The sequence below is a fragment of the Gouania willdenowi genome, chromosome 4, assembly GCF_900634775.1.
Source record: "Gouania willdenowi chromosome 4, fGouWil2.1, whole genome shotgun sequence".
Classification (NCBI taxonomy): Eukaryota; Metazoa; Chordata; class Actinopteri; order Blenniiformes; family Gobiesocidae; genus Gouania; species Gouania willdenowi.
Genome location: NC_041047.1, coordinates 20,766,322 through 20,791,695, shown reverse-complemented (window position 1 = coordinate 20,791,695; position 25,374 = coordinate 20,766,322). Strand labels below are relative to the sequence as shown.

Here is a 25,374-nt window from a genome sequence, read left to right as displayed (position 1 = left end):
AGATGGAAGAACATCAAATCTGGCTCTATTATTGTTTGTTTCTACTCTGATGCTGTGAACAAAAGCAGGGCTTCAATATGTGTCCTGTCCTCAGAGCGTATCTTCTGTGTTTCGTTCTGTAGGTAAATGGTTTGTAAGCACGGGCAAAGATAACCTCCTGAATGCATGGCGGACACCTTATGGATCCAGCATATTCCAGGTCAGTCCAATAATAAACTGCTTCAAGTCTTTACCATAGGTTTTGTATGCATGTTTAATCATCCAATCAGTGTGGATCCTGGTTATTAGCAGCTAATATGACCCTCTCCTCATCTCCTCTTCAGTCTAAAGAGTCGTCGTCAGTTCTCAGCTGCGACATCTCCCCTGACGACCAGTTTATCGTCACCGGCTCCGGAGACAAGAAAGCAACAGTATACGAAGTCATTTACTGAACTCTTGATTGGCCCAGAATTAAAAAATCTATACCCAGTGGGCGGAGCCACGGCTCCCTCCGGCACCAATGACTGTACAGAGCGTGGGTGGAACGGAAAACAAGACACTCGACTTTGTTGTTTTGTTTGCGTTTGTGAAAGAGAAGCAAGGAGGCTGAAAGTCACATCTCTGGAAAAACTACAGACTCTGGTTTTATTGCTCTGAGAAGAACGTTTAGTCGATAGCTGCGCAGTTGTGAGACTCCTCCAAAGATCTTTTTTTGTTTTGTTTCTTCATTTTTCCTCTTTTTTTTTTTTTTTTTTTTTTTTTTTAAATAAAGTGAAACCTCTGTAGTAAACAAGAAATTAGTGAATAAACATATTTTTTTAGCCTTTGAATTTTTTGAAAACTGTCGGACCACACTGAGAGGACGAACGCCTGGTGGAAAAATACACTCCATACTCTGTGCCTGAGTCCACCTCAGTATACACACACACACACACACACACACACACACACACACACACACACACACACGCACACATACATCATGCTGCTCTATTGGGCAGCAGGTGGTGAGGGGATATTGACGCTATCCAAACATCACAATGTGAACAGCAAGAGTTCTTTCTGTTGTATTTGTTAGGGGCACATACAGGCAGGCTTACAACTGCATCATGAACTTTGATCTATATGGACGTGCAAATAAAGTTCTCTAAAGGCAAACAAAGACTTAATGTGTGGAATGGTTTGATGCGTGACCGTGTGTGAGGTAGAAGCCTTAAAAAGAGACACACGATAAAAAAAAAAAATCCCTTAAGGTTTTTTCTTTTTGATGTTGATGCAAAAGTGTTTGTAGGACAGATACAACAGCTCCCAGCATTCCTTAGAGCAGGGGTTCTCAACCTTGCTCTAAGTGTCACGAGACACTGGGCGGGAGTCGCCAGATGCCTTCAAGAAAAATATTTTTTTAAGCAATTTGAGCCCATATTTGCTTATTTTTACCCTTTTTCTGCAACTACACCAAACTTATTTTAACCTATTTTCATAACTTTTTCTAGTCTTTTTTTGGCTCCTTTTAATGCATTTTTGCTACATTGCTCCCATTTCTGCCACATCTCCATCAAATTTCAATGCCTTATCTACACATTTTTTCCACTTTTAAGACATTTTCAGAACTTAAACCCTTTGAAACACTTTTTCCACCTAATGTTGCATATGACCCATAATTGTCACTTTTAACCTGTCATGCCCATTATTTGCCAGTGAACTCATTGTTCATACTTCTTTTTTCTACCTCTTGTAAGTCAATTTTAATACTTTGAACCATTTTTTACCACTTTTTCTCCATTTTTGGGCACTCTAATTTGCAACTTTTAACCAATTTCTGTGGTTTTTAAAATCCCATTTCACCACCTTTTCCACCATTTTTGGTCACTTTTAACCCATTTTATTCTCTGGATTTACATCTTTAAGATGACTATTAATAAAAATGATGGCTTGGATTTATATACTGCTTTTTTTGAGAAGACTCAAAAGGCGTTACTGAAACAATTGTTCATTCACACCAGTCACTCAAATCAGTCATACTTGCGATGGCAAGCTACAATGTAGCCACAGTTGCCCTGGGACATATTGACAGAAGCGTGGCTACTATTTTGTGCCTACGGCCCCTCTGACCACCACCAACATTCATGCACAATTCATACCCATTCATACGAGGCAATGTGGGTAAAATGCCTTGCCCAAGGAAACAGCAACAATGACTTGGATAGGGCGGAATTCGAACCCCCAACCCTTCGGTTACTGGAGGACCACTCTACCACTGAGCCTATATACTATGAGACGAATAATAAACTTCCTGGATAACAGTGGATATTATTCAGATAAATAAATAAATGTGGTTATCACAGATTCATAGAACAACCATCATTTTGCTCCCCTTTATTCCCACTTATAGATGACCCTGTCTCCACATGACTTCTCCAATGTTCATGTCTGTGTTCAACCACCTTTAGGTAGAGTGGGGGTCCCCGCACTCTGGCCCTTTTATTTTGGGGGTTGCATGCTGACAAAGTTGAGAACCACTGCCTTAGAGAAAGTGGTTTGGATTGGCTCTTCCAGCATCACGTCCTGGCCTTTTACTCTAAACTTCAAACAACATGGCGGGAGCTGTTTAAAATCCATCAGTCGAAAAAATGTCCTCCCACTATTTGTATTTAATCTTCCAATGGTTTTTGTCTGGTGAAAAGCATCTGTTTGATGTCAGGAAACAACATCATAGAATATGATAAAAGCCTATTGTAGCTCACATTTGGTGCACGTGCTTTATTGCACTGCCATCACTTGTAAGGGCACTTTTGCACACTCCACTCAACACAAACATGTGTTTTTAGACTCTGGGAGAACATGCAAACTCCACACTCCAACTCCACAGGATTTACGGCTTCCTTGCTGCGAGGAAGCACAAGAAAACGTACCAACCACTACAACCAAACAGTTTTCAACTCTCTCTGAAGTACCTGAAGGTGTTCCTACCATTGAAAATGAAGCGATGGAGGACGCTAACGTTTCAGCTGAAGCTTGCGTGGGTTTGAGTTTCATACACAGCTGGATGTAGGTCTGAATTGAGATTTCAACAAAGAATGTGTTAGATTTGTTTTTGAATGCGAGCTGTCAGAAACATTACCCTGTCGAAACAGATTTGTAAAAAGAAGAAGAAGAGAGTGACGTATCTGTTGGGTTCTAGTGGGATGGAAACATCAGAGAGAACACAAAGCTTCTCCTGGGACTCAAACCTACATCATGAGAACTGCACGCTTCTCACTTCTCCTGTGACTGCAGCGCATTGTAAATAATGCAGCTGTACAGTTGTGTATTTGTACGATGTTGTCCTTGTGTGTGTGTGTGTGTGTTTGACAAAGGTGACGTGCAGCAGGAAGGATTATAATAGCAGCGATTCCCAGGAGAGCTGCTTCTGTGATTGTGAGTGTGGTAATTACTGCAGACAAAGCTTTATCTGATCAACAGACGACGACCGTGAGTGGAAAACAAGGGCTGAATTTTCCTTCTGTCTAGAATGATTCCTGCATACAGATGAGCCAAAGCTTTAGTTTCATTTTGATTGCTTAATCAAGGTGAAGGTTTCAAACCCTGTTCTAAGTGGCAATGTCTTTGATGGGAGCTCTGCCTGAAAAGGCTTTTGGGATCTTTGTGTATAGATAAGGTTATGTGGGGAGGTTAGATGTAGAGAAACTAGATGAGTACGCTAAGCTTTTCACTTTCACTTGTTTGTTTGTTTAGAAGTTTTTACCAAATTAACTTTTTAATTAGTAAGCCATTAGCAGGTAGTGACTTTTTAATACAACTGTGTAAAAAAACAAACAAAACAAACTTTGTATAGACATTAGAATTGTTTAATGGTATGAGTAGCTTCACCATGCATCTTATTGGAACAGTGTGGAGAATGCATGCATTCTAGAATCCCATATTATTAAATTTTGGGTTAAAGTAATCATTGTCAGTATAAATATTGGGGGTACAAAGCTCATTTCAGCCCATTAGATCAATACTGTTAGCTAATAGGAAAAAAAACCCCAAAACAAGCTAAGATCTTGAGGTTGTGCTTTCGAGTATTGAATGATTTTGTTTTGAGAGAGTTTAGTTCATTGGTTATTGTAATGTGAGTTCAGGTCTGTTTTAAAAAAAAAAGATATATATTTTTTTATTGTTTTCATTTCCACTCTAGTCTACACACATGCTTAAACACAACCATATGGTTCTTATCTGATCCAGTCTGTATTCTTCTCCACTTTGTTATTGCCAATAATATTTTTCTTTATTTCTGACTTCACAGTCCAACTTGAGGCCTGAGGGCTAAATCCGGCCCTTTAAAGCACCTATTCTCAACTAGGGGGCCATGAAAAGTAAAATTCCCAAAGTATTTTTAAAGAAACTTTTCTTGCTGTGAAATACATGTTGCACTGGAAAATGTATGGATTTATGATTTAAAAAAGATTATATATGTGTGTTTTCAAAAGCTATTTTTGAAAAACTGAAATTGGTTGGTTAAATTCTAAAAAAAAAGAAGAAGAAAAAAAAAGTGAGATGTGATTTAATGACTGTGGCAAAATGTGGATTCCAGGGTGAGACCAGTTGAGAACCCCTGCTTTAGAGCATCCAATTTGGTCCACAATCAGAGAAAATTGTTGCGTGTAGATAACCAAATAATTTAGTTATATATATATATAAAACTAGTACAAATTAAATAAAACTCCACAATATTTTCAGGGTTTTGCAATTTTCACGTCTCTATATCACACAACTTTGTCATTGTTGATCAAAAATTTTGGAAAGAAATTAGGGATGCACCGAAATGAAAATTTGTGGCCGAAGCCGGATAAAATATAAACGCTTGGCCAAATATCGAATGCGGTTGTTAAGTTTTTCATTATTTTTTTAAAAAAAGTGCATAAATAGCCAATAATACATTTTTAGATATTTTTTTTAAAGAAAGTAAATGTTTATTGAATATTTTTTAGATATTCCAGTAGCCTTTGCTTTTCAAAAAAAGCACAACTAAGTATTTTCATTTATATTAGCCCTTCAAATAAAACCAAACATGCATTCCAAAAAAACAAAAACAAAAAAAACTTAAAGTGCATTAAAGGGGAGGTATGATGAAAAAAATCACTTTATAATGGTTTTGATAGTGATATACATACCTTTAGCCTCTGAGGGACAAAGTTGAAAAAGTTCTGATTCCTCACATTTTGTAAAAAGTCAGCTTTAAACAGGCGAGTTGTATTTTGCCCACGTTGGTAGGTGACGTCACTAAACACGCCTCCTCGAAGGTGAGCTCCTCCCTCTCCAACTACCCAACAGCTAAAACAAACACTGCGGTTTAATATAGAATATATATTATACTTTATTGCCATATATGTCAATGCAGACTGCACTACTGCACTACTTTTTCAGCTGCCGATCGTGTTGGGAGTCACTGCTTGGAGCCACAGACCCACTGTTTACACACATCAGCTGTTAGCACTCCTTGCTAATGCTACACCAGCCTATGCAGCGACACCCCGGTGTAGTGTAAGGAGGAAACGATTGGGATGTTTACGGATTCGTGGCGGAGAGCGGTAAGCTGAAAAGAGAGAGTCTGGCTGTGTTTGTGTGGGGAAAGGAGGTGCTGCTGCTGCTGCTGCTCTCCTGCAGAATGCTCACGCACTGTCACTTTTTTTTTTCCGACTCAAAATCACTATACGTTGTTTGATTGCGTCATTGCGTCACACGCTACTATTCTGCCTTGCTTTTAACTCACTAAACCGAAGGCCGAATGTGTTTTTAATTTAATTAATTAATTTTTTTTTTTTGCAATATTCGGTGCATCCCTAAACTGAATCTTTTTTTTCATCAACAATATCTTAAAATTCCTCAGAAAAAAAAAAAAAAAATCAAGGATATTGTTGTTACATACTTATATATATGATTTTCATTAGCCTTTATTTAGTCTACATTGAGATTAATCTCTTTTACAAGTGTGTCCTGGCAGCAGGACATAAAACAAGTTACAGTGTCAAAATAATACTAAAAATAATTTATATCTGAAAGTGCAAACTAGGGCACAATATTGTTGAATTTGTCCATTTTTCCTATCTGAAATTTGTCGCCCGCTTTATGTCAAATAAAAATGACTTTGACACTCCTGCTTTATAGATAAATTTAGTCTGTGATCACTATCATTGTCCTCTAAGTGTAGCAGTGGTAGCCATTAACAACCCCAGCATTTGTCGGTATTAACACTTTACTTGATTTTTATGTTAAACGTGTCCATGCTGATGTTATTGTGCTGTTTGTGTGAGTGGATAACAGATTACTGATGTAAGAGTTCAGTACATCTTTAACTAATTCCTCACATTTTGTAAAAAGTCAGCTTTAAACAGGCGAGTTGTATTTTGCCCACGTTGGTAGGTGACGTCACTAAACACGCCTCCTCGAAGGTGAGCTCCTCCCTCTCCAACTACCCAACAGCTAAAACAAACACTGCGGTTTAATATAGAATATATATTATACTTTATTGCCATATATGTCAATGCAGACTGCACTACTGCACTACTTTTTCAGCTGCCGATCGTGTTGGGAGTCACTGCTTGGAGCCACAGACCCACTGTTTACACACATCAGCTGTTAGCACTCCTTGCTAATGCTACACCAGCCTATGCAGCGACACCCCGGTGTAGTGTAAGGAGGAAACGATTGGGATGTTTACGGATTCGTGGCGGAGAGCGGTAAGCTGAAAAGAGAGAGTCTGGCTGTGTTTGTGTGGGGAAAGGAGGTGCTGCTGCTGCTGCTGCTCTCCTGCAGAATGCTCACGCACTGTCCCGACTCACTTTTTTTTTTCCGACTCAAAATCACTATACGTTGTTTGATTGCGTCATTGCGTCACACGCTACTATTCGGCCTTGCTTTTAACTCACTAAACCGAAGGCCGAATGTGTTTTTAATTTAATTAATTAATTATTTTTTTTTGCAATATTCGGTGCATCCCTAAACTGAATCTTTTTTTTCATCAACAATATCTTAAAATTCCTCAGAAAAAAAAAAAAAAATCAAGGATATTGTTGTTACATACTTATATATATGATTTTCATTAGCCTTTATTTAGTCTACATTGAGATTAATCTCTTTTACAAGTGTGTCCTGGCAGCAGGACATAAAACAAGTTACAGTGTCAAAATAATACTAAAAATAATTTATATCTGAAAGTGCAAACTAGGGCACAATATTGTTGAATTTGTCCATTTTTCCTATCTGAAATTTGTCGCCCGCTTTATGTCAAATAAAAATGACTTTGACACTCCTGCTTTATAGATAAATTTAGTCTGTGATCACTATCATTGTCCTCTAAGTGTAGCAGTGGTAGCCATTAACAACCCCAGCATTTGTCGGTATTAACACTTTACTTGATTTTTATGTTAAACGTGTCCATGCTGATGTTATTGTGCTGTTTGTGTGAGTGGATAACAGATTACTGATGTAAGAGTTCAGTACATCTTTAACTAATTCCTCACATTTTGTAAAAAGTCAGCTTTAAACAGGCGAGTTGTATTTTGCCCACGTTGGTAGGTGACGTCACTAAACACGCCTCCTCGAAGGTGAGCTCCTCCCTCTCCAACTACCCAACAGCTAAAACAAACACTGCGGTTTAATATAGAATATATATTATACTTTATTGCCATATATGTCAATGCAGACTGCACTACTGCACTACTTTTTCAGCTGCCGATCGTGTTGGGAGTCACTGCTTGGAGCCACAGACCCACTGTTTACACACATCAGCTGTTAGCACTCCTTGCTAATGCTACACCAGCCTATGCAGCGACACCCCGGTGTAGTGTAAGGAGGAAACGATTGGGATGTTTACGGATTCGTGGCGGAGAGCGGTAAGCTGAAAAGAGAGAGTCTGGCTGTGTTTGTGTGGGGAAAGGAGGTGCTGCTGCTGCTGCTGCTCTCCTGCAGAATGCTCACGCACTGTCCCGACTCACTTTTTTTTTTCCGACTCAAAATCACTATACGTTGTTTGATTGCGTCATTGCGTCACACGCTACTATTCGGCCTTGCTTTTAACTCACTAAACCGAAGGCCAAATGTGTTTTTAATTTAATTTTTTTTTTTTTTTTTTTTGCAATATTCGGTGCATCCCTAAACTGAATCTTTTTTTTTCATCAACAATATCTTAAAATTCCTCAGAAAAAAAAAAAAAAATCAAGGATATTGTTGTTACATACTTATATATATGATTTTCATTAGCCTTTATTTAGTCTACATTGAGATTAATCTCTTTTACAAGTGTGTCCTGGCAGCAGGACATAAAACAAGTTACAGTGTCAAAATAATACTAAAAATAATTTATATCTGAAAGTGCAAACTAGGGCACAATATTGTTGAATTTGTCCATTTTTCCTATCTGAAATTTGTCGCCCGCTTTATGTCAAATAAAAATGACTTTGACACTCCTGCTTTATAGATAAATTTAGTCCGTGATCACTATCATTGTCCTCTAAGTGTAGCAGTGGTAGCCATTAACAACCCCAGCATTTGTCGGTATTAACACTTTACTTGATTTTTATGTTAAACGTGTCCATGCTGATGTTATTGTGCTGTTTGTGTGAGTGGATAACAGATTACTGATGTAAGAGTTCAGTACATCTTTAACTAATTCCTCACATTTTGTAAAAAGTCAGCTTTAAACAGGCGAGTTGTATTTTGCCCACGTTGGTAGGTGACGTCACTAAACACGCCTCCTCGAAGGTGAGCTCCTCCCTCTCCAACTACCCAACAGCTAAAACAAACACTGCGGTTTAATATAGAATATATATTATACTTTATTGCCATATATGTCAATGCAGACTGCACTACTGCACTACTTTTTCAGCTGCCGATCGTGTTGGGAGTCACTGCTTGGAGCCACAGACCCACTGTTTACACACATCAGCTGTTAGCACTCCTTGCTAATGCTACACCAGCCTATGCAGCGACACCCCGGTGTAGTGTAAGGAGGAAACGATTGGGATGTTTACGGATTCGTGGCGGAGAGCGGTAAGCTGAAAAGAGAGAGTCTGGCTGTGTTTGTGTGGGGAAAGGAGGTGCTGCTGCTGCTGCTGCTCTCCTGCAGAATGCTCACGCACTGTCCCGACTCACTTTTTTTTTTCCGACTCAAAATCACTATACGTTGTTTGATTGCGTCATTGCGTCACACGCTACTATTCGGCCTTGCTTTTAACTCACTAAACCGAAGGCCAAATGTGTTTTTAATTTAATTTTTTTTTTTTTTTTTTTTTCAATATTCGGTGCATCCCTAAACTGAATCTTTTTTTTTCATCAACAATATCTTAAAATTCCTCAGAAAAAAAAAAAAAAATCAAGGATATTGTTGTTACATACTTATATATATGATTATCGTCATTATTTAGTCTACATAGAGATTAATCTCTTTTACAAGTGTGTCCTGGCAGCAGGACATAAAACAAGTTACAGTGTCAAAATAATACTAAAATAATTTATATCTGAAAGTGCAAACTAGGGCACAATATTGTTGAATTTGTCCATTTTTCCTATCTGAAATTTGTAGCCCGCTTTATGTCAAATAAAAATGACTTTGACACTCCTGCTTTATAGATAAATTTAGTCTGTGATCACTATCATTCTCCTCTAAGTGTAGCAGTGGTGGCCATTAACAACCCCAGCATTTGTCGGTATTAACACTTTACTTGATTTTTATGTTAAACGTGTCCATGCTGATGTTATTGTGCTGTTTGTGTGAGTGGATAACAGATTACTGATGTAAGAGTTCAGTACATCTTTAACTAATACCATTAGGATAAAAAAAAATGAAAGACACGACACACCCCAGAAAGGTTGAACACAGGTATGTTTGTTTTCCACACATAATATTTCTTGTACAGCACATGGGAAACGTATGAGAAGAGAAGACAGTGTGTGAAAGCAAATCCTTGGCTTTTAAAAAGCATGAGCAGAACAAATAAATGTTGTATAGTTATAAAAGTTCAGGCCACATATTCACACTATAGTTGATATTTAATGTAAAACCATTGTACATTTCCAGTCTACTGAATAATTGTGTAACTGTTATTGAAGCCTTTTTTTTCTGATGCAGTGGAACTAAAATTCACCCCTTTATGTAAAATACATTGGATGTGACGCTAGTGAGCAAATTGCCAACACAACACCTGCTGTTACAGGAACACAAAGGTCTGAAAACGGTACACTTTCTATCAAGGGGAAACATAAAAACAGGACAAAAAAAAAGCTACATTTTCTTGAAAATGAATAATGTTTGTCCACCTCCAACCAACACAAATGATTTTTAAAAAAAATGGTTAAAAAAGTGTTCTGCAGCCTGGATTTCCCATGTGTGAACGTTAATCCTCCCCCAAATCCCAATAATACATTTCATTACATGACAAGCAACCACGATTTATAAAAAAAAAATACTGAAATATGAAATACTGAAATGAATAATAGGAAAATCTTGAGCCTTTTCTGTCTTATTGGGGTGCATGAAGCAGAAAGCTTTGATATACAGTTTTGCCTGCTGTTTGGGAGTATATTACAAGGAGGGTTCCAAACGTAAAGCCACTTTTGAATTGTTGTCTTCGCTTTGTTCCCATTCGTTTTCTCGCCAACAATTAGACATTAGATCCTTCTCTTGTGTCAGGGAAGATGAACTTGGCTATGTTTAGCAAATAAACCAAAACTATTCCTTTAGAAGACAGACTGGATGAAACATCTGACATGAGCTAACAGTATATACGCTAATAATGGCATTTAACCTTAATGATAGTATCATTGATAATAATAATAATGATCATAATATCCTGTCTGAGGTTTCATGCTATTTTCCAAAAGCTTAAAAAGGCAATTAGTGATGTAATGCTAAAGCATTAGCAGGATGAAGTATTAATCTGCTAGCATATCTAAAAATTGTCATTTAGTCCATATTATTCTTCCTTCTATAAAAAGCTTTGTATAAAACTTATACTCCTTTCAAAGATGCCAGTGGATATTAGTGATAGACAATCAGAAATGTCTGAAAAAAATCTGCTAGCTTGTTTAGCTTTGCTTTTAAAATGTTAGTACTTTTTTTTTTTTACACACCAAATAAACAGAAAATGGCACATTTATGATTGATTTATGGTTGTTTGAGCAGCTGTTAACATGCTAACTGATTAGCTCCTGTGAGTTAAGCTAGCACAGGCTAACAATGACTCAACCAATCCTTCTTGGTAAGAAAGTGGAAAAAAAACATGGATATTTAGCCAGCGTGCGTTGAACACTCGGCAGAAATAGAAAGCTTTGGACTGTGTTAAAACACCAAACCATCATCTTTAATGAAAACAATTGTGTTTGAAATATATTGGATTAGTTGCTGTCTTATGGCTGCTGATGAGAGCGTGTGTGTGTGTTTACGGTGACGCTGAAACGCTACACTTCCGTCCTGCTGACAGCACCTTTAATAGCAGAGTGCTGCTTGTGTTTGGGAGAAATCCCATTGATTTCTCTGCTTTTTAGACACATATTAAGCAGTGGCATGGAGAATGTGCTGGGGAATGTGTTTAATTGGGTGCTCTATGTGTTTTTGTGTTTCTCTTTTCATTTGGCAACCTTTGGGCGGTGTGCGTGTGTGTGCATGTGTGTGGATATGTGAAAGTTGCTGCCTTGGTACCAGTTCCTGACATCTCTCACTGGGGAGATGGAGCTGCGCTGTCAGCCTCATTAAGGCGTGCGCTGTGGGCCTAATGAATCGATTGTGTGGTCTCAGTGCTCCTGGCTGCCTCTCTCCTCTGGGGGGGGGGGGGGGGGGCTTCCCTTTCACCCAACTCTTAATCAGGAAACAACCCTAATTACCCTGCCTTGCTCCTCCTTTTCTCTTCCTTTCTCCTTCCTGTCTCTCTCTCTCTCCTCCCAATGTTATCTTCATGCTCCGCTGCCCTTCTCTTTGTCTTTCTTATCTTGCTGCTTCCTCGTCTGCCTCGCTTGTTTTGCTATCATCCATGAACTTGACGTGAAAAGAGCCTCCACAGTAGCTTATATCACAGTTAAATAATATATATATAAAAAAAAAAACATAAAGTAAAGAAGGGTGTATGTTGAGGGAGAATAGACTCAGAGTTGTGGTTGCTGGAGTGGGAGTGGGTTGCAGTCTCTCAGTACACCACCTCGTACACAGTGGCCTTCTTGTCCCCAGAGCCCGTCACTATGTACTTATCGTCTGGGGAGACGTCACAGCTCAGCACGGATGATGACTCCTTCGACTAGAAATGAAAGAAAGAGAGAGAGGAAGCGATGATGGATGGATCGAGACGTTAGAAACAATGTGACTCATCACTTAAATCACCAAATCGTACAAGACGCATTTGCATTTCAAAACCGTCGGTAATTATTTCCAAACAGCTCCCAGGTGGAGCTCTATTTTTTTCCTCTTTCCTCGTAGCTCAGCAGCTTCGTTGACGACAAGTTTGCAGTTAGCGCGACGCACACCTTCGTGTTTCTTTGCTTTTCCCTTTTCACCTCAGTGTCTGAAACTCAGACCTGAGCCCCAGGCTTTACATCATCTAAAGCTCCCTGCTCCCTCCTTTATCTCCCATTCTGCTGAGTCATCATTTATCTTACTCCCTCTCGTCCCACACACTCCCACTGGCGAGTGTCCATTTCCTACTAGATTTCTCATTGTGAGATAAACTGATTGGGAGGGTGGAATGTGATGACAGGCTAAAGACGAGTTAAAAAAAACATACAAAATAGTAGCTGGAAAATAGTTAGATATTTCTGGTGTACTTTATGACTGATGGGTTGCTTTGGCCCAGTTGATAAAAACCAGTGACAGTTACAGTACAGATGCGCGTAAATAGCATCTTCTGTTTTGTTGTTCAAGCTTTACTTTGTGAAGAACTGCATGACTGCTTTAAACGCTGGCAGCGTATCGGTAGTCATACATCATCTTTGTGTTTAAAAGAAAACATCCATCCTTACATTTTGGAATGACTTTGCAAATATATATATATATATATATATATATATATATATTTTTTTTTTAAATTTTTTTTTTTTTTATGTTTATTTTTTGTTGTGAAATGTTGAATAGAAACAAAAAAAACAAGAGGATAAATTAGAGAGGGTGTTGAAAAAAAAAAACACACAATGTGACAAATACTTGGGAAGATAAAGATGAACAAGGTCAGAGATAAAAGTGAGGGTGCAAGTGACAGATTAGAAGAAGGAAATGATAAACAGAGATGGCTGCACACACACAGAGAGAGAGAGAACCAATGTCCTTTAGTGTGTTTGCTCAGAGCTCACCTGGAAAATACTGGCTCCATACGGTGTCCTCCATGCATTCAACAGATTGTCCTTTCCTGTGCTGACAAACCACTTCCCTGAAAAAAAAAAAAACACAAACGCACAACTCCAGCGTAAACAAAGTGAACAAACAACGATGGAGGTGAGAGGTATAATTAAGACCTGATGTCATGGAAGCCCTGCAGACAGTACATGGGTCAGCATCACATTGCACACAAGCAAACCATTAGTAAACACTGTTATCACAAGCTGTGTTTCCATTATCCTTGGAAGTGCACAAAAGCTAAATAGTGCAATAAAAACTACTAATGGAAACACCTGGATTTCGAAAAAAGGATCGCTAAAAAGTTTTTACGCTTTCATGAGGAAGAATTTCAGATGTTTTGATATTGAAATGTGTCATGGAAACACCTTTTTCGCAGATACACATCACATGATGTGACGTACTTGGTCACATGACCACTTCTTTCCGAAAAAAAAAAATGATGCGGTACGTGTAAACAGAAGAGGAGATCGGGACATTTCTTAGCATTATACTTGAAAATTATTGCTGCCACATTAGACGTGAAACAACAAAGGAATACGGAGTGTTAATGGGACGTTTGGAGCGTCTGTCTTCGTGCAGCGAAGTCTCGCGGGATGAGATTTCTCGGAAGTTATGAGACTCCTGCTTAAAACAACCTTTAATGGTAACACGTTCAAAACGGAAATATACTTTGTCGACATTAAGAAATATCGCTTTTATTTTGTGAAAATCTGTAATGGAAACAGCTATAGCCAGGGTTGCCAGATTGAAGAGTTTCCTGTCGCGTTTTACCTAACTGCACGAGGAGGAGGTCAAAGTGCAACATTAGATCTTTGGGGGAAAAAAATAGTTAGAAAACCAAAAAGATGAATCCTTGGAGATGCGTCTTGGAGAAGAGGATATTTGGTGGAGGTTAAAGGGCCCATGTTAAGCTAAATTGACTTTTCTATGCTTTAAACATGATAAAAGTGCTATTTGGGCTTCATACACATGCCCAAAGTGTTTTTTCATTGATTCCCTCAATCGTTAGTTGGAGGGTGATTTGCTCCTTTCTTACTACAGGGTGAGCCCAAACACCTTGCTCCAATTTGATGACGAGTTCCCACTTTGATGACGAATTTGACGCGGCACTGAGCTGAAGAAGCCGCGCCTCCAGGACGCTCTCTTACGTGATTGACATGTAAACAGACACGCCCACGAAGGTGAGCATTTCAGCGTCCTTCGCGCAGTGCTATGTATGTATTTTCTACAGTCTATGTATGTACCGGCGAACGCCCCGCCCCCACGCTCTGTCTCGTGTTTATAAAGCAGCATGAGCTCGGCTACGGAGTGGGTGGGAGGAGGGCGGGCCATCCTCTGGCCCTACGTCACCGTGCGGAGAGGAGGAAGTCAGTGTCCTGTCTATAGAAACGCCCACTTATGAATATACACAATCAGCCTGTTTGTGTAGAGTTGCTCAGGAAGTGACTTTTCAGAGGCTAAAACTCTGGAAAACAGGCGAGTTTGGGAAAATAATCCTCAAATACTATGTTTTTGGGTGAAAATTAGCATGACATGGGACCTTTAAATGTGTGTTGGTGCTCTTAAATAATGTGTTCATTTGTGATGATGAACAGAAGTTCTCCTTATATACATTACAACATAAAGCTGAGTCATCATTTGTGTGCACCAAGAAACTGCGCACAACGTTTTATTTTCTTCCTTTTAAGCTGGAAGGTAAAAGAAATCTCCCACTGCAGTGTGTGCTGACGGAAAGCATGCGTACCGCAGTAGGCAAACTTGAGCGAGAGGACGCAGCTCTCGTGAAGGTGCAGCTGGTACTTGTCAGGCTTGGAGACGTGCAGCACTTCTACATTACTGCTCTCCATCCCCACAGCCAGCCACTCGCCTGTCGGGCAGTAACCCAGAGAGAAGATCTGCAGAGAGAAGAGACACGGGCGGGTGGGGAGCTCATCAGTCAAAACCTGGGAGGGGGAGACACTAACCATGTGTGTGTGTGTGTGTGTGTGTGTGTGTGTGTGTGTGTACCTGTGAGGTGAAGTCGTGCTGCTGCAGCTGGCGTCCCTCTCTGAGGTCCCAGCAGCGGACTGTGTTGTCCAGCCCTCCGGTCCACAGCTTGGTGCCGTCGTTGGAGATGTCGATGCAGCTCGCTCCGTCTGTGTGACCCTGGAACTGCCTGCAGAGGAAACACACACACACATCTCAATAACAGTAAAATCAGGACATATTAACCATAAACTTTACTTTAAGAGCACACAAGTAAAAGTGCGTTCTGAACGTGTACACAACATTTATTCACAGCTTTCTAGAACAAAACAATGCAATATTCAGCCATACAACAAGATCATGAAATCATTGTTTGATTATTATTGTGTCCACATTTAGAAATCTCTTATTTTGCTGCCATCTGCTGATCATTTTAGGGATTAGTTTTTGTGTCATGACTCTTATGAAAACAGTGTGACCTCTAGAGTAAAGATCAGGAAATGCAGTTACTTTTGTAGAATGTTTATTGGAATGCGAAGCTTTTATTTTCCAAATTTTTCATATTCTTCCGACCATATTTTGACCTTTTGAAAATTCTTAACCATTATACATCAATTAAATGTCTAAAGCTGTAGCTCAGTGTGATCAGAGGATGCTTCTATCTATCATCAAGTGGAACCTGGTTTGAATCTTCCCCTGCACAATATTTGTAACTTTCACTCTAAATAAATACTTGTTAAATCCTCAATGACTTAACAATGCCGTTCATTCTCTGTGAATATTGACTACAAATATCTAAGTATTTGGTAATGTGTCCAAACCAGAGACATGTTTTTAATGTTCAGTGACCAACCCTTACTTTGCTTTCACAAGTAGGAATGTTACCCTTAACTTCTGATGGGCAGCTTTAGCTCAGTGTAATCCGAACCTGCTCCAACCTACCTTCAAGCAGTTACCAGTGGAACAAGGTTCAAATCCTGCCTTGAACAATGCATTTAAAATTCACTCTAAATTAATGTCTGTTAAATCCTCAGTTACTGCTCAAGGAGTGAATGTATTGTTTAGGCGCCAAAAAATGGAGGTAAGACTATAGTAAGGCATAAAAAAGAGCGAAAAAATGTTAAATGCCAAAAAATGGAGGTAAGGTGCAAAAAATGGTGGTAAGGCTATATATAGTCAGGCATAAAAAATGACAAAAAAACTTTAGACCCCAAAAAATGGCGGTAAGGCTATAGTAAGACATAAAAAACTTCAAATGCCAAAATATGACGGTAAGGCTATAGTAAGGCATAAAAAACGGCGAAAGAATTGATAACGCCAAAATATCGAGGAAAGGCTATAGTAAGGCATAAAAAAGGGCAAAAAAATTTCAGGTGCCAAAAAATGACGGCAAGGCTATAGTCTGGCATATAAAAGGGCAAAAAAAAATTATAACGCAAAAATATGGAGGTAAGGCTATAGAAAGGCATAAAAAAGGGCAAAAAAATGTCGGTAAGGTTATAGTAAGGCATAAAAAAGGGCAAAAAAGTTTCAGGTGCCAAAAAATGACGGCAAGGCTATAGTCTGGCATAAAAAAGGGCAAAAAAAATTTATAACGCAAAAATATGGAGGTAAGGCTATAGAAAGGCATAAAAAAAGTCAAAAACTTTTGAATGAAAAAAATGGCGGGAAGGTTATAGTAAGACATAAAAATGACAAAAAAATTTCAAATGCCAAAAAATGACGGTAATGCTATAGTAAGGCATAAAAAACGGCGAAAGAATTTATAACTCCAAAATATCGAAGTAAGGCTATGGTAAGGCATATAAAAGGGCAAAAAAATTTCAGGTGCCAAAAAATGGCGGTAAGGCTATAGTCTGGCATAAAAAAGGGCAAAAAAAATTTATAACGCAAAAATATGGAGGTAAGGCATAAAAAAGGGCAAAAAAATTTCAGGTGCCAAAAAATGGCGGTAAGGTGGCATAAAAAACGGCGAAAAAATTACTTGCGCCAAAATATGGAGGTAAGGCTAAGGTAAATCAAAAAAAAAAAGGGTAAAAAAATTTCAGACCCTAAAAAATGGCGGTAAGGCTATAGTAAGACACAAAAATGACAAAAAAAATTCAAATGCCAAAAAATGACGGTAAGGCATAAAAAACGGCGAAAGAATTTATAACGCCAAAATATCGAAGTAAGGCTATGGTAAGGCATAAAAAAGGGCAAAAAAATTCAGGTGCCAAAAATGGTGGTAAGGTTATAGTAAGGCATGAAAAAAGGCAAAAAATTTTGAATGTCGAAAAATGACGGGAAGGCTATAGTAAGGCATAAAAAACGGCAAAAAAATTTATAACGCCAAAATATGGAGGTAAGGCTAAGGTAAGGCATTAAAAAGGGCAAAACATTTCAGGTGCCAAAATATGGAGGTAAGGCTATAGTAAAGCACAAAAAAGGGCAAAACATTTCAGGTGCCAAAATATGGAGGTAAGGCTATAGTAAGGCATAAAAAATGGCGAAAGAATTTATAACGCCAAAATATGGAGGTAAGGCTAAGGTAAGGCATTAAAAAAGGCAAAAAAATTTCAGACCCCAAAAAATGGCGGTAAGACATACAAAATGGCAAAAAGATTTATAACGCAAAAATATGGAGGTAAGGCTATAGTAAAGCACAAAAAAGGGCAAAAAAATTCATAACTCAAAAATATGGAGGTAAGGCTATAGCAAGGCATAAAAAAGGGCAAAAAAATTCATAACGCAAAAATATGGAGGTAAAGCTATAGTAAGACATAAAAAACGGCGAAAAGATTGCTTGCGCCAAAATATGGAAGTAAGGCTAAGGTAAGGCATAAAAAAGGGCAAAAAAATTTCAGACCCCAAAAAATGGCGGTAAGGCTATAGTAAGACATAAAAAATGAGAAAAAAAAACTTCAAGTGCCAAAAAATGACAGTAAAGCTATAGTAAGGCATTAAAAAGGGCAAAAAATTTTGAATGTCGAAAAATGACGGGAAGGCTATAGTAAGGCATAAAAAATGGCGAAAGAATTTATAACGCCAAAATATGGAGGTAAGGCTAAGGTAAGGCATAAAAAAGGGCAAAAAAATTTCAGACCCCAAAAAATGGCGGTAAGACATACAAAATGGCAAAAAAATTTATAACGCAAAAATATGGAGGTAAGGCTATAGTAAAGCACAAAAAAGGGCAAAAAAATTCATAACTCAAAAATATGGAGGTAAGGCTATAGCAAGGCATAAAAAAGGGCAAAAAAATTCATAACGCAAAAATATGGAGGTAAAGCTATATTAAGACATAAAAAACGGCGAAAAGATTGCTTGCGCCAAAATATGGAAGTAAGGCTAAGGTAAGGCATAAAAAAGGGCAAAAAAATTTCAGACCCCAAAAAATGGCGGTAAGGCTATAGTAAGACATAAAAAATGAGAAAAAAAACTTCAAGTGCCAAAAAATGACAGTAAAGCTATAGTAAGGCATTAAAAAGGGCAAAAAATTTTGAATGTCAAAAAATGACGGGAAGGCTATAGTAAGGCATAAAAAATGGCGAAAGAATTTATAACGCCAAAATATGGAGGTAAGGCTAAGGTAAGGCATTAAAAAGGGCAAAAAATTTCAGGTGCCAAAATATGGAGGTAAGGTTAAGGTAAGGCATAAAAAAGGGCAAAAAAATTTCAGGTGCCAAAAAATGGCAGTAAGGTTATAGTAAGGCATAAAAAAGGGCAAAAAAGTTTCAGGTGCCAAAATATGGTGGTAAGGCTATAGTAGGGCATAAAAGAGGCCAAAACATTTGATGTGCCAAAAATGGCAGTAAGGTTATAGTAGGGCATAAAAAACGGCAACAAAAATTTCTAATGCCAAAATATGGAGGTAAGGCAATAGTAAGACGAAAAACGGAGAAAAAATTACTTGCGCCAAAATATGGAGGTAAGGCTAAGGTAAGTCAAAAAAAAAAAAGGGTAAAAAAATTAATAACTCAAAAATATGGAGGTAAGGCTATAGCAAGGCATAAAAAAGGGCAAAAAAATTCATAACGCAAAAATATGGAGGTAAAGCTATAGTAAGACATAAAAAACGGCGAAAAGATTGCTTGCGCCAAAATATGGAAGTAAGGCTAAGGTAAGGCATAAAAAAGGGCAAAAAAATTTCAGACCCCAAAAAATGGCGGTAAGGCTATAGTAAGACATAAAAAATGAGAAAAAAAACTTCAAGTGCCAAAAAATAACAGTAAAGCTATAGTAAGGCATTAAAAAGGGCAAAAAATTTTGAATGTCGAAAAATGAAGGGAAGGCTATAGTAAGGCATAAAAAATGGCGAAAGAATTTATAACGCCAAAATATGGAGGTAAGGCTAAGGTAAGGCATTAAAAAGGGCAAAAAATTTCAGGTGCCAAAATATGGAGGTAAGGTTAAGGTAAGGCATAAAAAAGGGCAAAAAAATTTCAGACCCCAAAAAATGGCGGTAAGGTTATAGTAAGGCATAAAAAAACGGCGAAAGAATTTATAACGCCAAAATATCGAGGTAAGGCTATGGTAAGGAATATAAAAGGGCAAAAAAATTTCAGGTGCCAAAAAATGGCGTTAAGGTTATAGTAAGGCATAAAAAAGGGCAAAAAAGTTTCAGGTGCCAAAAAATGGTGGTAAGGCTATAGTAGGGCATAAAAAATGGCAAAAAAATTTCTAATGCCAAAATATGGAGGTAAGGCAATAGTAAGACGAAAAACGGCAAAAAAATTACTTGCGCCAAAATATGGAGGTAAGGCTAAGGTAAGTCAAAAAAAAAAGGGTAAAAAAATTTCAGACCCTAAAAAATGGCGGTAAGGCTATAGTAAGACACAAAAATGACAAAAAAAATTCAAATGCCAAAAAATGACGGTAAGGCATAAAAAACGGCGAAAGAATTTATAACGCCAAAATATCGAAGTAAGGCTATGGTAAGGCATAAAAAAGGGCAAAAAAATTCAGGTGCCAAAAATGGTGGTAAGGTTATAGTAAGGCATGAAAAAAGGCAAAAAATTTTGAATGTCGAAAAATGACGGGAAGGCTATAGTAAGGCATAAAAAACGGCAAAAAAATTTATAACGCCAAAATATGGAGGTAAGGCTAAGGTAAGGCATTAAAAAGGGCAAAACATTTCAGGTGCCAAAATATGGAGGTAAGGCTATAGTAAAGCACAAAAAAGGGCAAAACATTTCAGGTGCCAAAATATGGAGGTAAGGCTATAGTAAGGCATAAAAAATGGCGAAAGAATTTATAACGCCAAAATATGGAGGTAAGGCTAAGGTAAGGCATTAAAAAAGGCAAAAAAATTTCAGACCCCAAAAAATGGCGGTAAGACATACAAAATGGCAAAAAGATTTATAACGCAAAAATATGGAGGTAAGGCTATAGTAAAGCACAAAAAAGGGCAAAAAAATTTCAGACCCCAAAAAATGGAGGTAAGGCTATAGCAAGGCATAAAAAAGGGCAAAAAAATTCATAACGCAAAAATATGGAGGTAAAGCTATAGTAAGACATAAAAAACGGCGAAAAGATTGCTTGCGCCAAAATATGGAAGTAAGGCTAAGGTAAGGCATAAAAAAGGGCAAAAAAATTTCAGACCCCAAAAAATGGCGGTAAGGCTATAGTAAGACATAAAAAATGAGAAAAAAAACTTCAAGTGCCAAAAAATGACAGTAAAGCTATAGTAAGGCATTAAAAAGGGCAAAAAATTTTGAATGTCGAAAAATGACGGGAAGGCTATAGTAAGGCATAAAAAATGGCGAAAGAATTTATAACGCCAAAATATGGAGGTAAGGCTAAGGTAAGGCATAAAAAAGGGCAAAAAAATTTCAGACCCCAAAAAATGGCGGTAAGACATACAAAATGGCAAAAAAATTTATAACGCAAAAATATGGAGGTAAGGCTATAGTAAAGCACAAAAAAGGGCAAAAAAATTCATAACTCAAAAATATGGAGGTAAGGCTATAGCAAGGCATAAAAAAGGGCAAAAAAATTCATAACGCAAAAATATGGAGGTAAAGCTATATTAAGACATAAAAAACGGCGAAAAGATTGCTTGCGCCAAAATATGGAAGTAAGGCTAAGGTAAGGCATAAAAAAGGGCAAAAAAATTTCAGACCCCAAAAAATGGCGGTAAAGGCTATAGTAAGACATAAAAAATGAGAAAAAAAAACTTCAAGTGCCAAAAAATGACAGTAAAGCTATAGTAAGGCATTAAAAAGGGCAAAAAATTTTGAATGTCGAAAAATGACGGGAAGGCTATAGTAAGGCATAAAAAATGGCGAAAGAATTTATAACGCCAAAATATGGAGGTAAGGCTAAGGTAAGGCATTAAAAAGGGCAAAAAATTTCAGGTGCCAAAATATGGAGGTAAGGTTAAGGTAAGGCATAAAAAAGGGCAAAAAAATTTCAGGTGCCAAAAAATGGCAGTAAGGTTATAGTAAGGCATAAAAAAGGGCAAAAAAGTTTCAGGTGCCAAAATATGGTGGTAAGGCTATAGTAGGGCATAAAAGAGGCCAAAACATTTGATGTGCCAAAAATGGCAGTAAGGTTATAGTAGGGCATAAAAAACGGCAAAAAAATTTCTAATGCCAAAATATGGAGGTAAGGCAATAGTAAGACGAAAAACGGAGAAAAAATTACTTGCGCCAAAATATGGAGGTAAGGCTAAGGTAAGTCAAAAAAAAAAAAGGGTAAAAAAAATTTCTAATGCCAAAATATGGAGGTAAGGCTATAGTAAGACGAAAAACGGCGAAAAAATTCATAACGCAAAAATATGGAGGTAAAGCTATAGTAAGACATAAAAAACGGCGAAAAGATTGCTTGCGCCAAAATATGGAAGTAAGGCTAAGGTAAGGCATAAAAAAGGGCAAAAAAATTTCAGACCCCAAAAAATGGCGGTAAGGCTATAGTAAGACATAAAAAATGAGAAAAAAAACTTCAAGTGCCAAAAAATAACAGTAAAGCTATAGTAAGGCATTAAAAAGGGCAAAAAATTTTGAATGTCGAAAAATGAAGGGAAGGCTATAGTAAGGCATAAAAAATGGCGAAAGAATTTATAACGCCAAAATATGGAGGTAAGGCTAAGGTAAGGCATTAAAAAGGGCAAAAAATTTCAGGTGCCAAAATATGGAGGTAAGGTTAAGGTAAGGCATAAAAAAGGGCAAAAAAATTTCAGACCCCAAAAAATGGCGGTAAGGTTATAGTAAGGCATAAAAAACGGCGAAAGAATTTATAACGCCAAAATATCGAGGTAAGGCTATGGTAAGGAATATAAAAGGGCAAAAAAATTTCAGGTGCCAAAAAATGGCGTTAAGGTTATAGTAAGGCATAAAAAAGGGCAAAAAAGTTTCAGGTGCCAAAAAATGGTGGTAAGGCTATAGTAGGGCATAAAAAATGGCAAAAAAATTTCTAATGCCAAAATATGGAGGTAAGGCAATAGTAAGACGAAAAACGGCAAAAAAATTACTTGCGCCAAAATATGGAGGTAAGGCTAAGGTAAGTCAAAAAAAAAAGGGTAAAAAAATTTCAGACCCTAAAAAATGGCGGTAAGGCTATAGTAAGACATAAAAATGACAAAAAAAATTCAAATGCCAAAAAATGACGGTAAGGCTATAGTAAGGCATAAAAAACGGCGAAAGAATTTATAACGCCAAAATATCGAAGTAAGGCTATGGTAAGGCATATAAAAGGGCAAAAAAATTTCAGGTGCCAAAAAATGGCGGTAAGGCTATAGTAAGGCATAAAAAAAGGCAAAAGAATTTTTAACGCAAAAATATGGAAGTAAGGCTATAGTAAGGCATAAAAAACGGCGAAAAAATTACTAACGCCAAAATATGGAGGTAAGGCTAAGGTAAGGCATAAAAAGGGCAAAAAAATTTCAGGTGCCAAAAAATGGAGGTAAGGCTATCGTAAGGCATAAAAAGAGCAAAAAAATGTCAGGTGCCAAAAAATGGCGGTAAGGTTATAGTAAGGCATAAAAAAGGGCAAAAAATGTCAGGTGCCAAAAAATGGCGAAAGGTTATAGTAAGGCATAAAAAAGGGCAAAAAATTTCAGGTGCCAAAAATGGTGGTAAGGCTATAGTAAGGCATGAAAAAAGGCAAAAAATTTTGAATGTCGAAAAATGACGGGAAGGCTATAGTAAGGCATAAAAAATGGCGAAAGAATTTATAACGCCAAAATATGGAGGTAAGGCTAAGGTAAGGCATTAAAAAGGGCAAAAAATTTCAGGTGCCAAAATATGGAGGTAAGGTTAAGGTAAGGCATAAAAAAGGGCAAAAAAATTTCAGGTGCCAAAAAATGGCAGTAAGGTTATAGTAAGGCATAAAAAAGGGCAAAAAAGTTTCAGGTGCCAAAATATGGTGGTAAGGCTATAGTAGGGCATAAAAGAGGCCAAAACATTTGATGTGCCAAAAATGGCAGTAAGGTTATAGTAGGGCATAAAAAACGGCAAAAAAATTTCTAATGCCAAAATATGGAGGTAAGGCAATAGTAAGACGAAAAACGGAGAAAAAATTACTTGCGCCAAAATATGGAGGTAAGGCTAAGGTAAGTCAAAAAAAAAAAAGGGTAAAAAAATTAATAACTCAAAAATATGGAGGTAAGGCTATAGCAAGGCATAAAAAAGGGCAAAAAAATTCATAACGCAAAAATATGGAGGTAAAGCTATAGTAAGACATAAAAAACGGCGAAAAGATTGCTTGCGCCAAAATATGGAAGTAAGGCTAAGGTAAGGCATAAAAAAGGGCAAAAAAATTTCAGACCCCAAAAAATGGCGGCAAGGCTATAGTAAGACATAAAAAATGAGAAAAAAAACTTCAAGTGCCAAAAAATAACAGTAAAGCTATAGTAAGGCATTAAAAAGGGCAAAAAATTTTGAATGTCGAAAAATGAAGGGAAGGCTATAGTAAGGCATAAAAAATGGCGAAAGAATTTATAACGCCAAAATATGGAGGTAAGGCTAAGGTAAGGCATTAAAAAGGGCAAAAAATTTCAGGTGCCAAAATATGGAGGTAAGGTTAAGGTAAGGCATAAAAAAGGGCAAAAAAATTTCAGACCCCAAAAAATGGCGGTAAGGTTATAGTAAGGCATAAAAAACGGCGAAAGAATTTATAACGCCAAAATATCGAGGTAAGGCTATGGTAAGGAATATAAAAGGGCAAAAAAATTTCAGGTGCCAAAAAATGGCGTTAAGGTTATAGTAAGGCATAAAAAAGGGCAAAAAAGTTTCAGGTGCCAAAAAATGGTGGTAAGGCTATAGTAGGGCATAAAAAATGGCAAAAAAATTTCTAATGCCAAAATATGGAGGTAAGGCAATAGTAAGACGAAAAACGGCAAAAAAATTACTTGCGCCAAAATATGGAGGTAAGGCTAAGGTAAGTCAAAAAAAAAAGGGTAAAAAAATTTCAGACCCTAAAAAATGGCGGTAAGGCTATAGTAAGACATAAAAATGACAAAAAAAATTCAAATGCCAAAAAATGACGGTAAGGCTATAGTAAGGCATAAAAAACGGCGAAAGAATTTATAACGCCAAAATATCGAAGTAAGGCTATGGTAAGGCATATAAAAGGGCAAAAAAATTTCAGGTGCCAAAAAATGGCGGTAAGGCTATAGTAAGGCATAAAAAAAGGCAAAAGAATTTTTAACGCAAAAATATGGAAGTAAGGCTATAGTAAGGCATAAAAAACGGCGAAAAAATTACTAACGCCAAAATATGGAGGTAAGGCTAAGGTAAGGCATAAAAAGGGCAAAAAAATTTCAGGTGCCAAAAAATGGAGGTAAGGCTATCGTAAGGCATAAAAAGAGCAAAAAAAATGTCAGGTGCCAAAAAATGGCGGTAAGGTTATAGTAAGGCATAAAAAAGGGCAAAAAATGTCAGGTGCCAAAAAATGGCGGTAAGGTTATAGTAAGGCATAAAAAAGGGCAAAAAATTTCAGGTGCCAAAAATGGTGGTAAGGCTATAGTAAGGCATGAAAAAAGGCAAAAAATTTTGAATGTCGAAAAATGACGGGAAGGCTATAGTAAGGCATAAAAAATGGCGAAAGAATTTATAATGCCAAAATATGGAGGTAAGGCTAAGGTAAGG

General features: G+C 37.4%; 2 protein-coding genes across 7 annotated transcripts in view; one reads left to right on the top strand and one right to left on the bottom strand.

The window, feature by feature from the left end:
- Positions 1 to 1,130, top strand: part of tle2a (TLE family member 2, transcriptional corepressor a) — a 50,433-nt gene extending 49,303 nt beyond the window's left edge. For all 4 annotated transcript variants that reach the window (XM_028443984.1, XM_028443987.1, XM_028443985.1 and 1 more), the window contains exons 19-20: positions 123 to 199; positions 324 to 1,130. In XM_028443984.1, coding sequence (XP_028299785.1) covers positions 123 to 199; positions 324 to 431 — 185 coding nt within the window. In that variant the 3' untranslated portion in view covers positions 432 to 1,130. The remainder of the gene's footprint in view (positions 1 to 122; positions 200 to 323) is intronic.
- Positions 1,131 to 9,826: 8,696 nt separating this feature from the next.
- The window catches only part of tle2b (TLE family member 2, transcriptional corepressor b), a 96,123-nt gene continuing 80,575 nt past the window's right edge, over positions 9,827 to 25,374 (bottom strand). For all 3 annotated transcript variants that reach the window (XM_028443645.1, XM_028443648.1, XM_028443647.1), the window contains exons 17-20: positions 15,347 to 15,494; positions 15,084 to 15,234; positions 13,294 to 13,370; positions 9,827 to 12,248 (exon numbers count right to left, since the gene is read on the bottom strand). In XM_028443645.1, the coding sequence (XP_028299446.1) occupies positions 12,141 to 12,248; positions 13,294 to 13,370; positions 15,084 to 15,234; positions 15,347 to 15,494 (484 nt within the window). In that variant the 3' untranslated portion in view covers positions 9,827 to 12,140. The remainder of the gene's footprint in view (positions 12,249 to 13,293; positions 13,371 to 15,083; positions 15,235 to 15,346; positions 15,495 to 25,374) is intronic.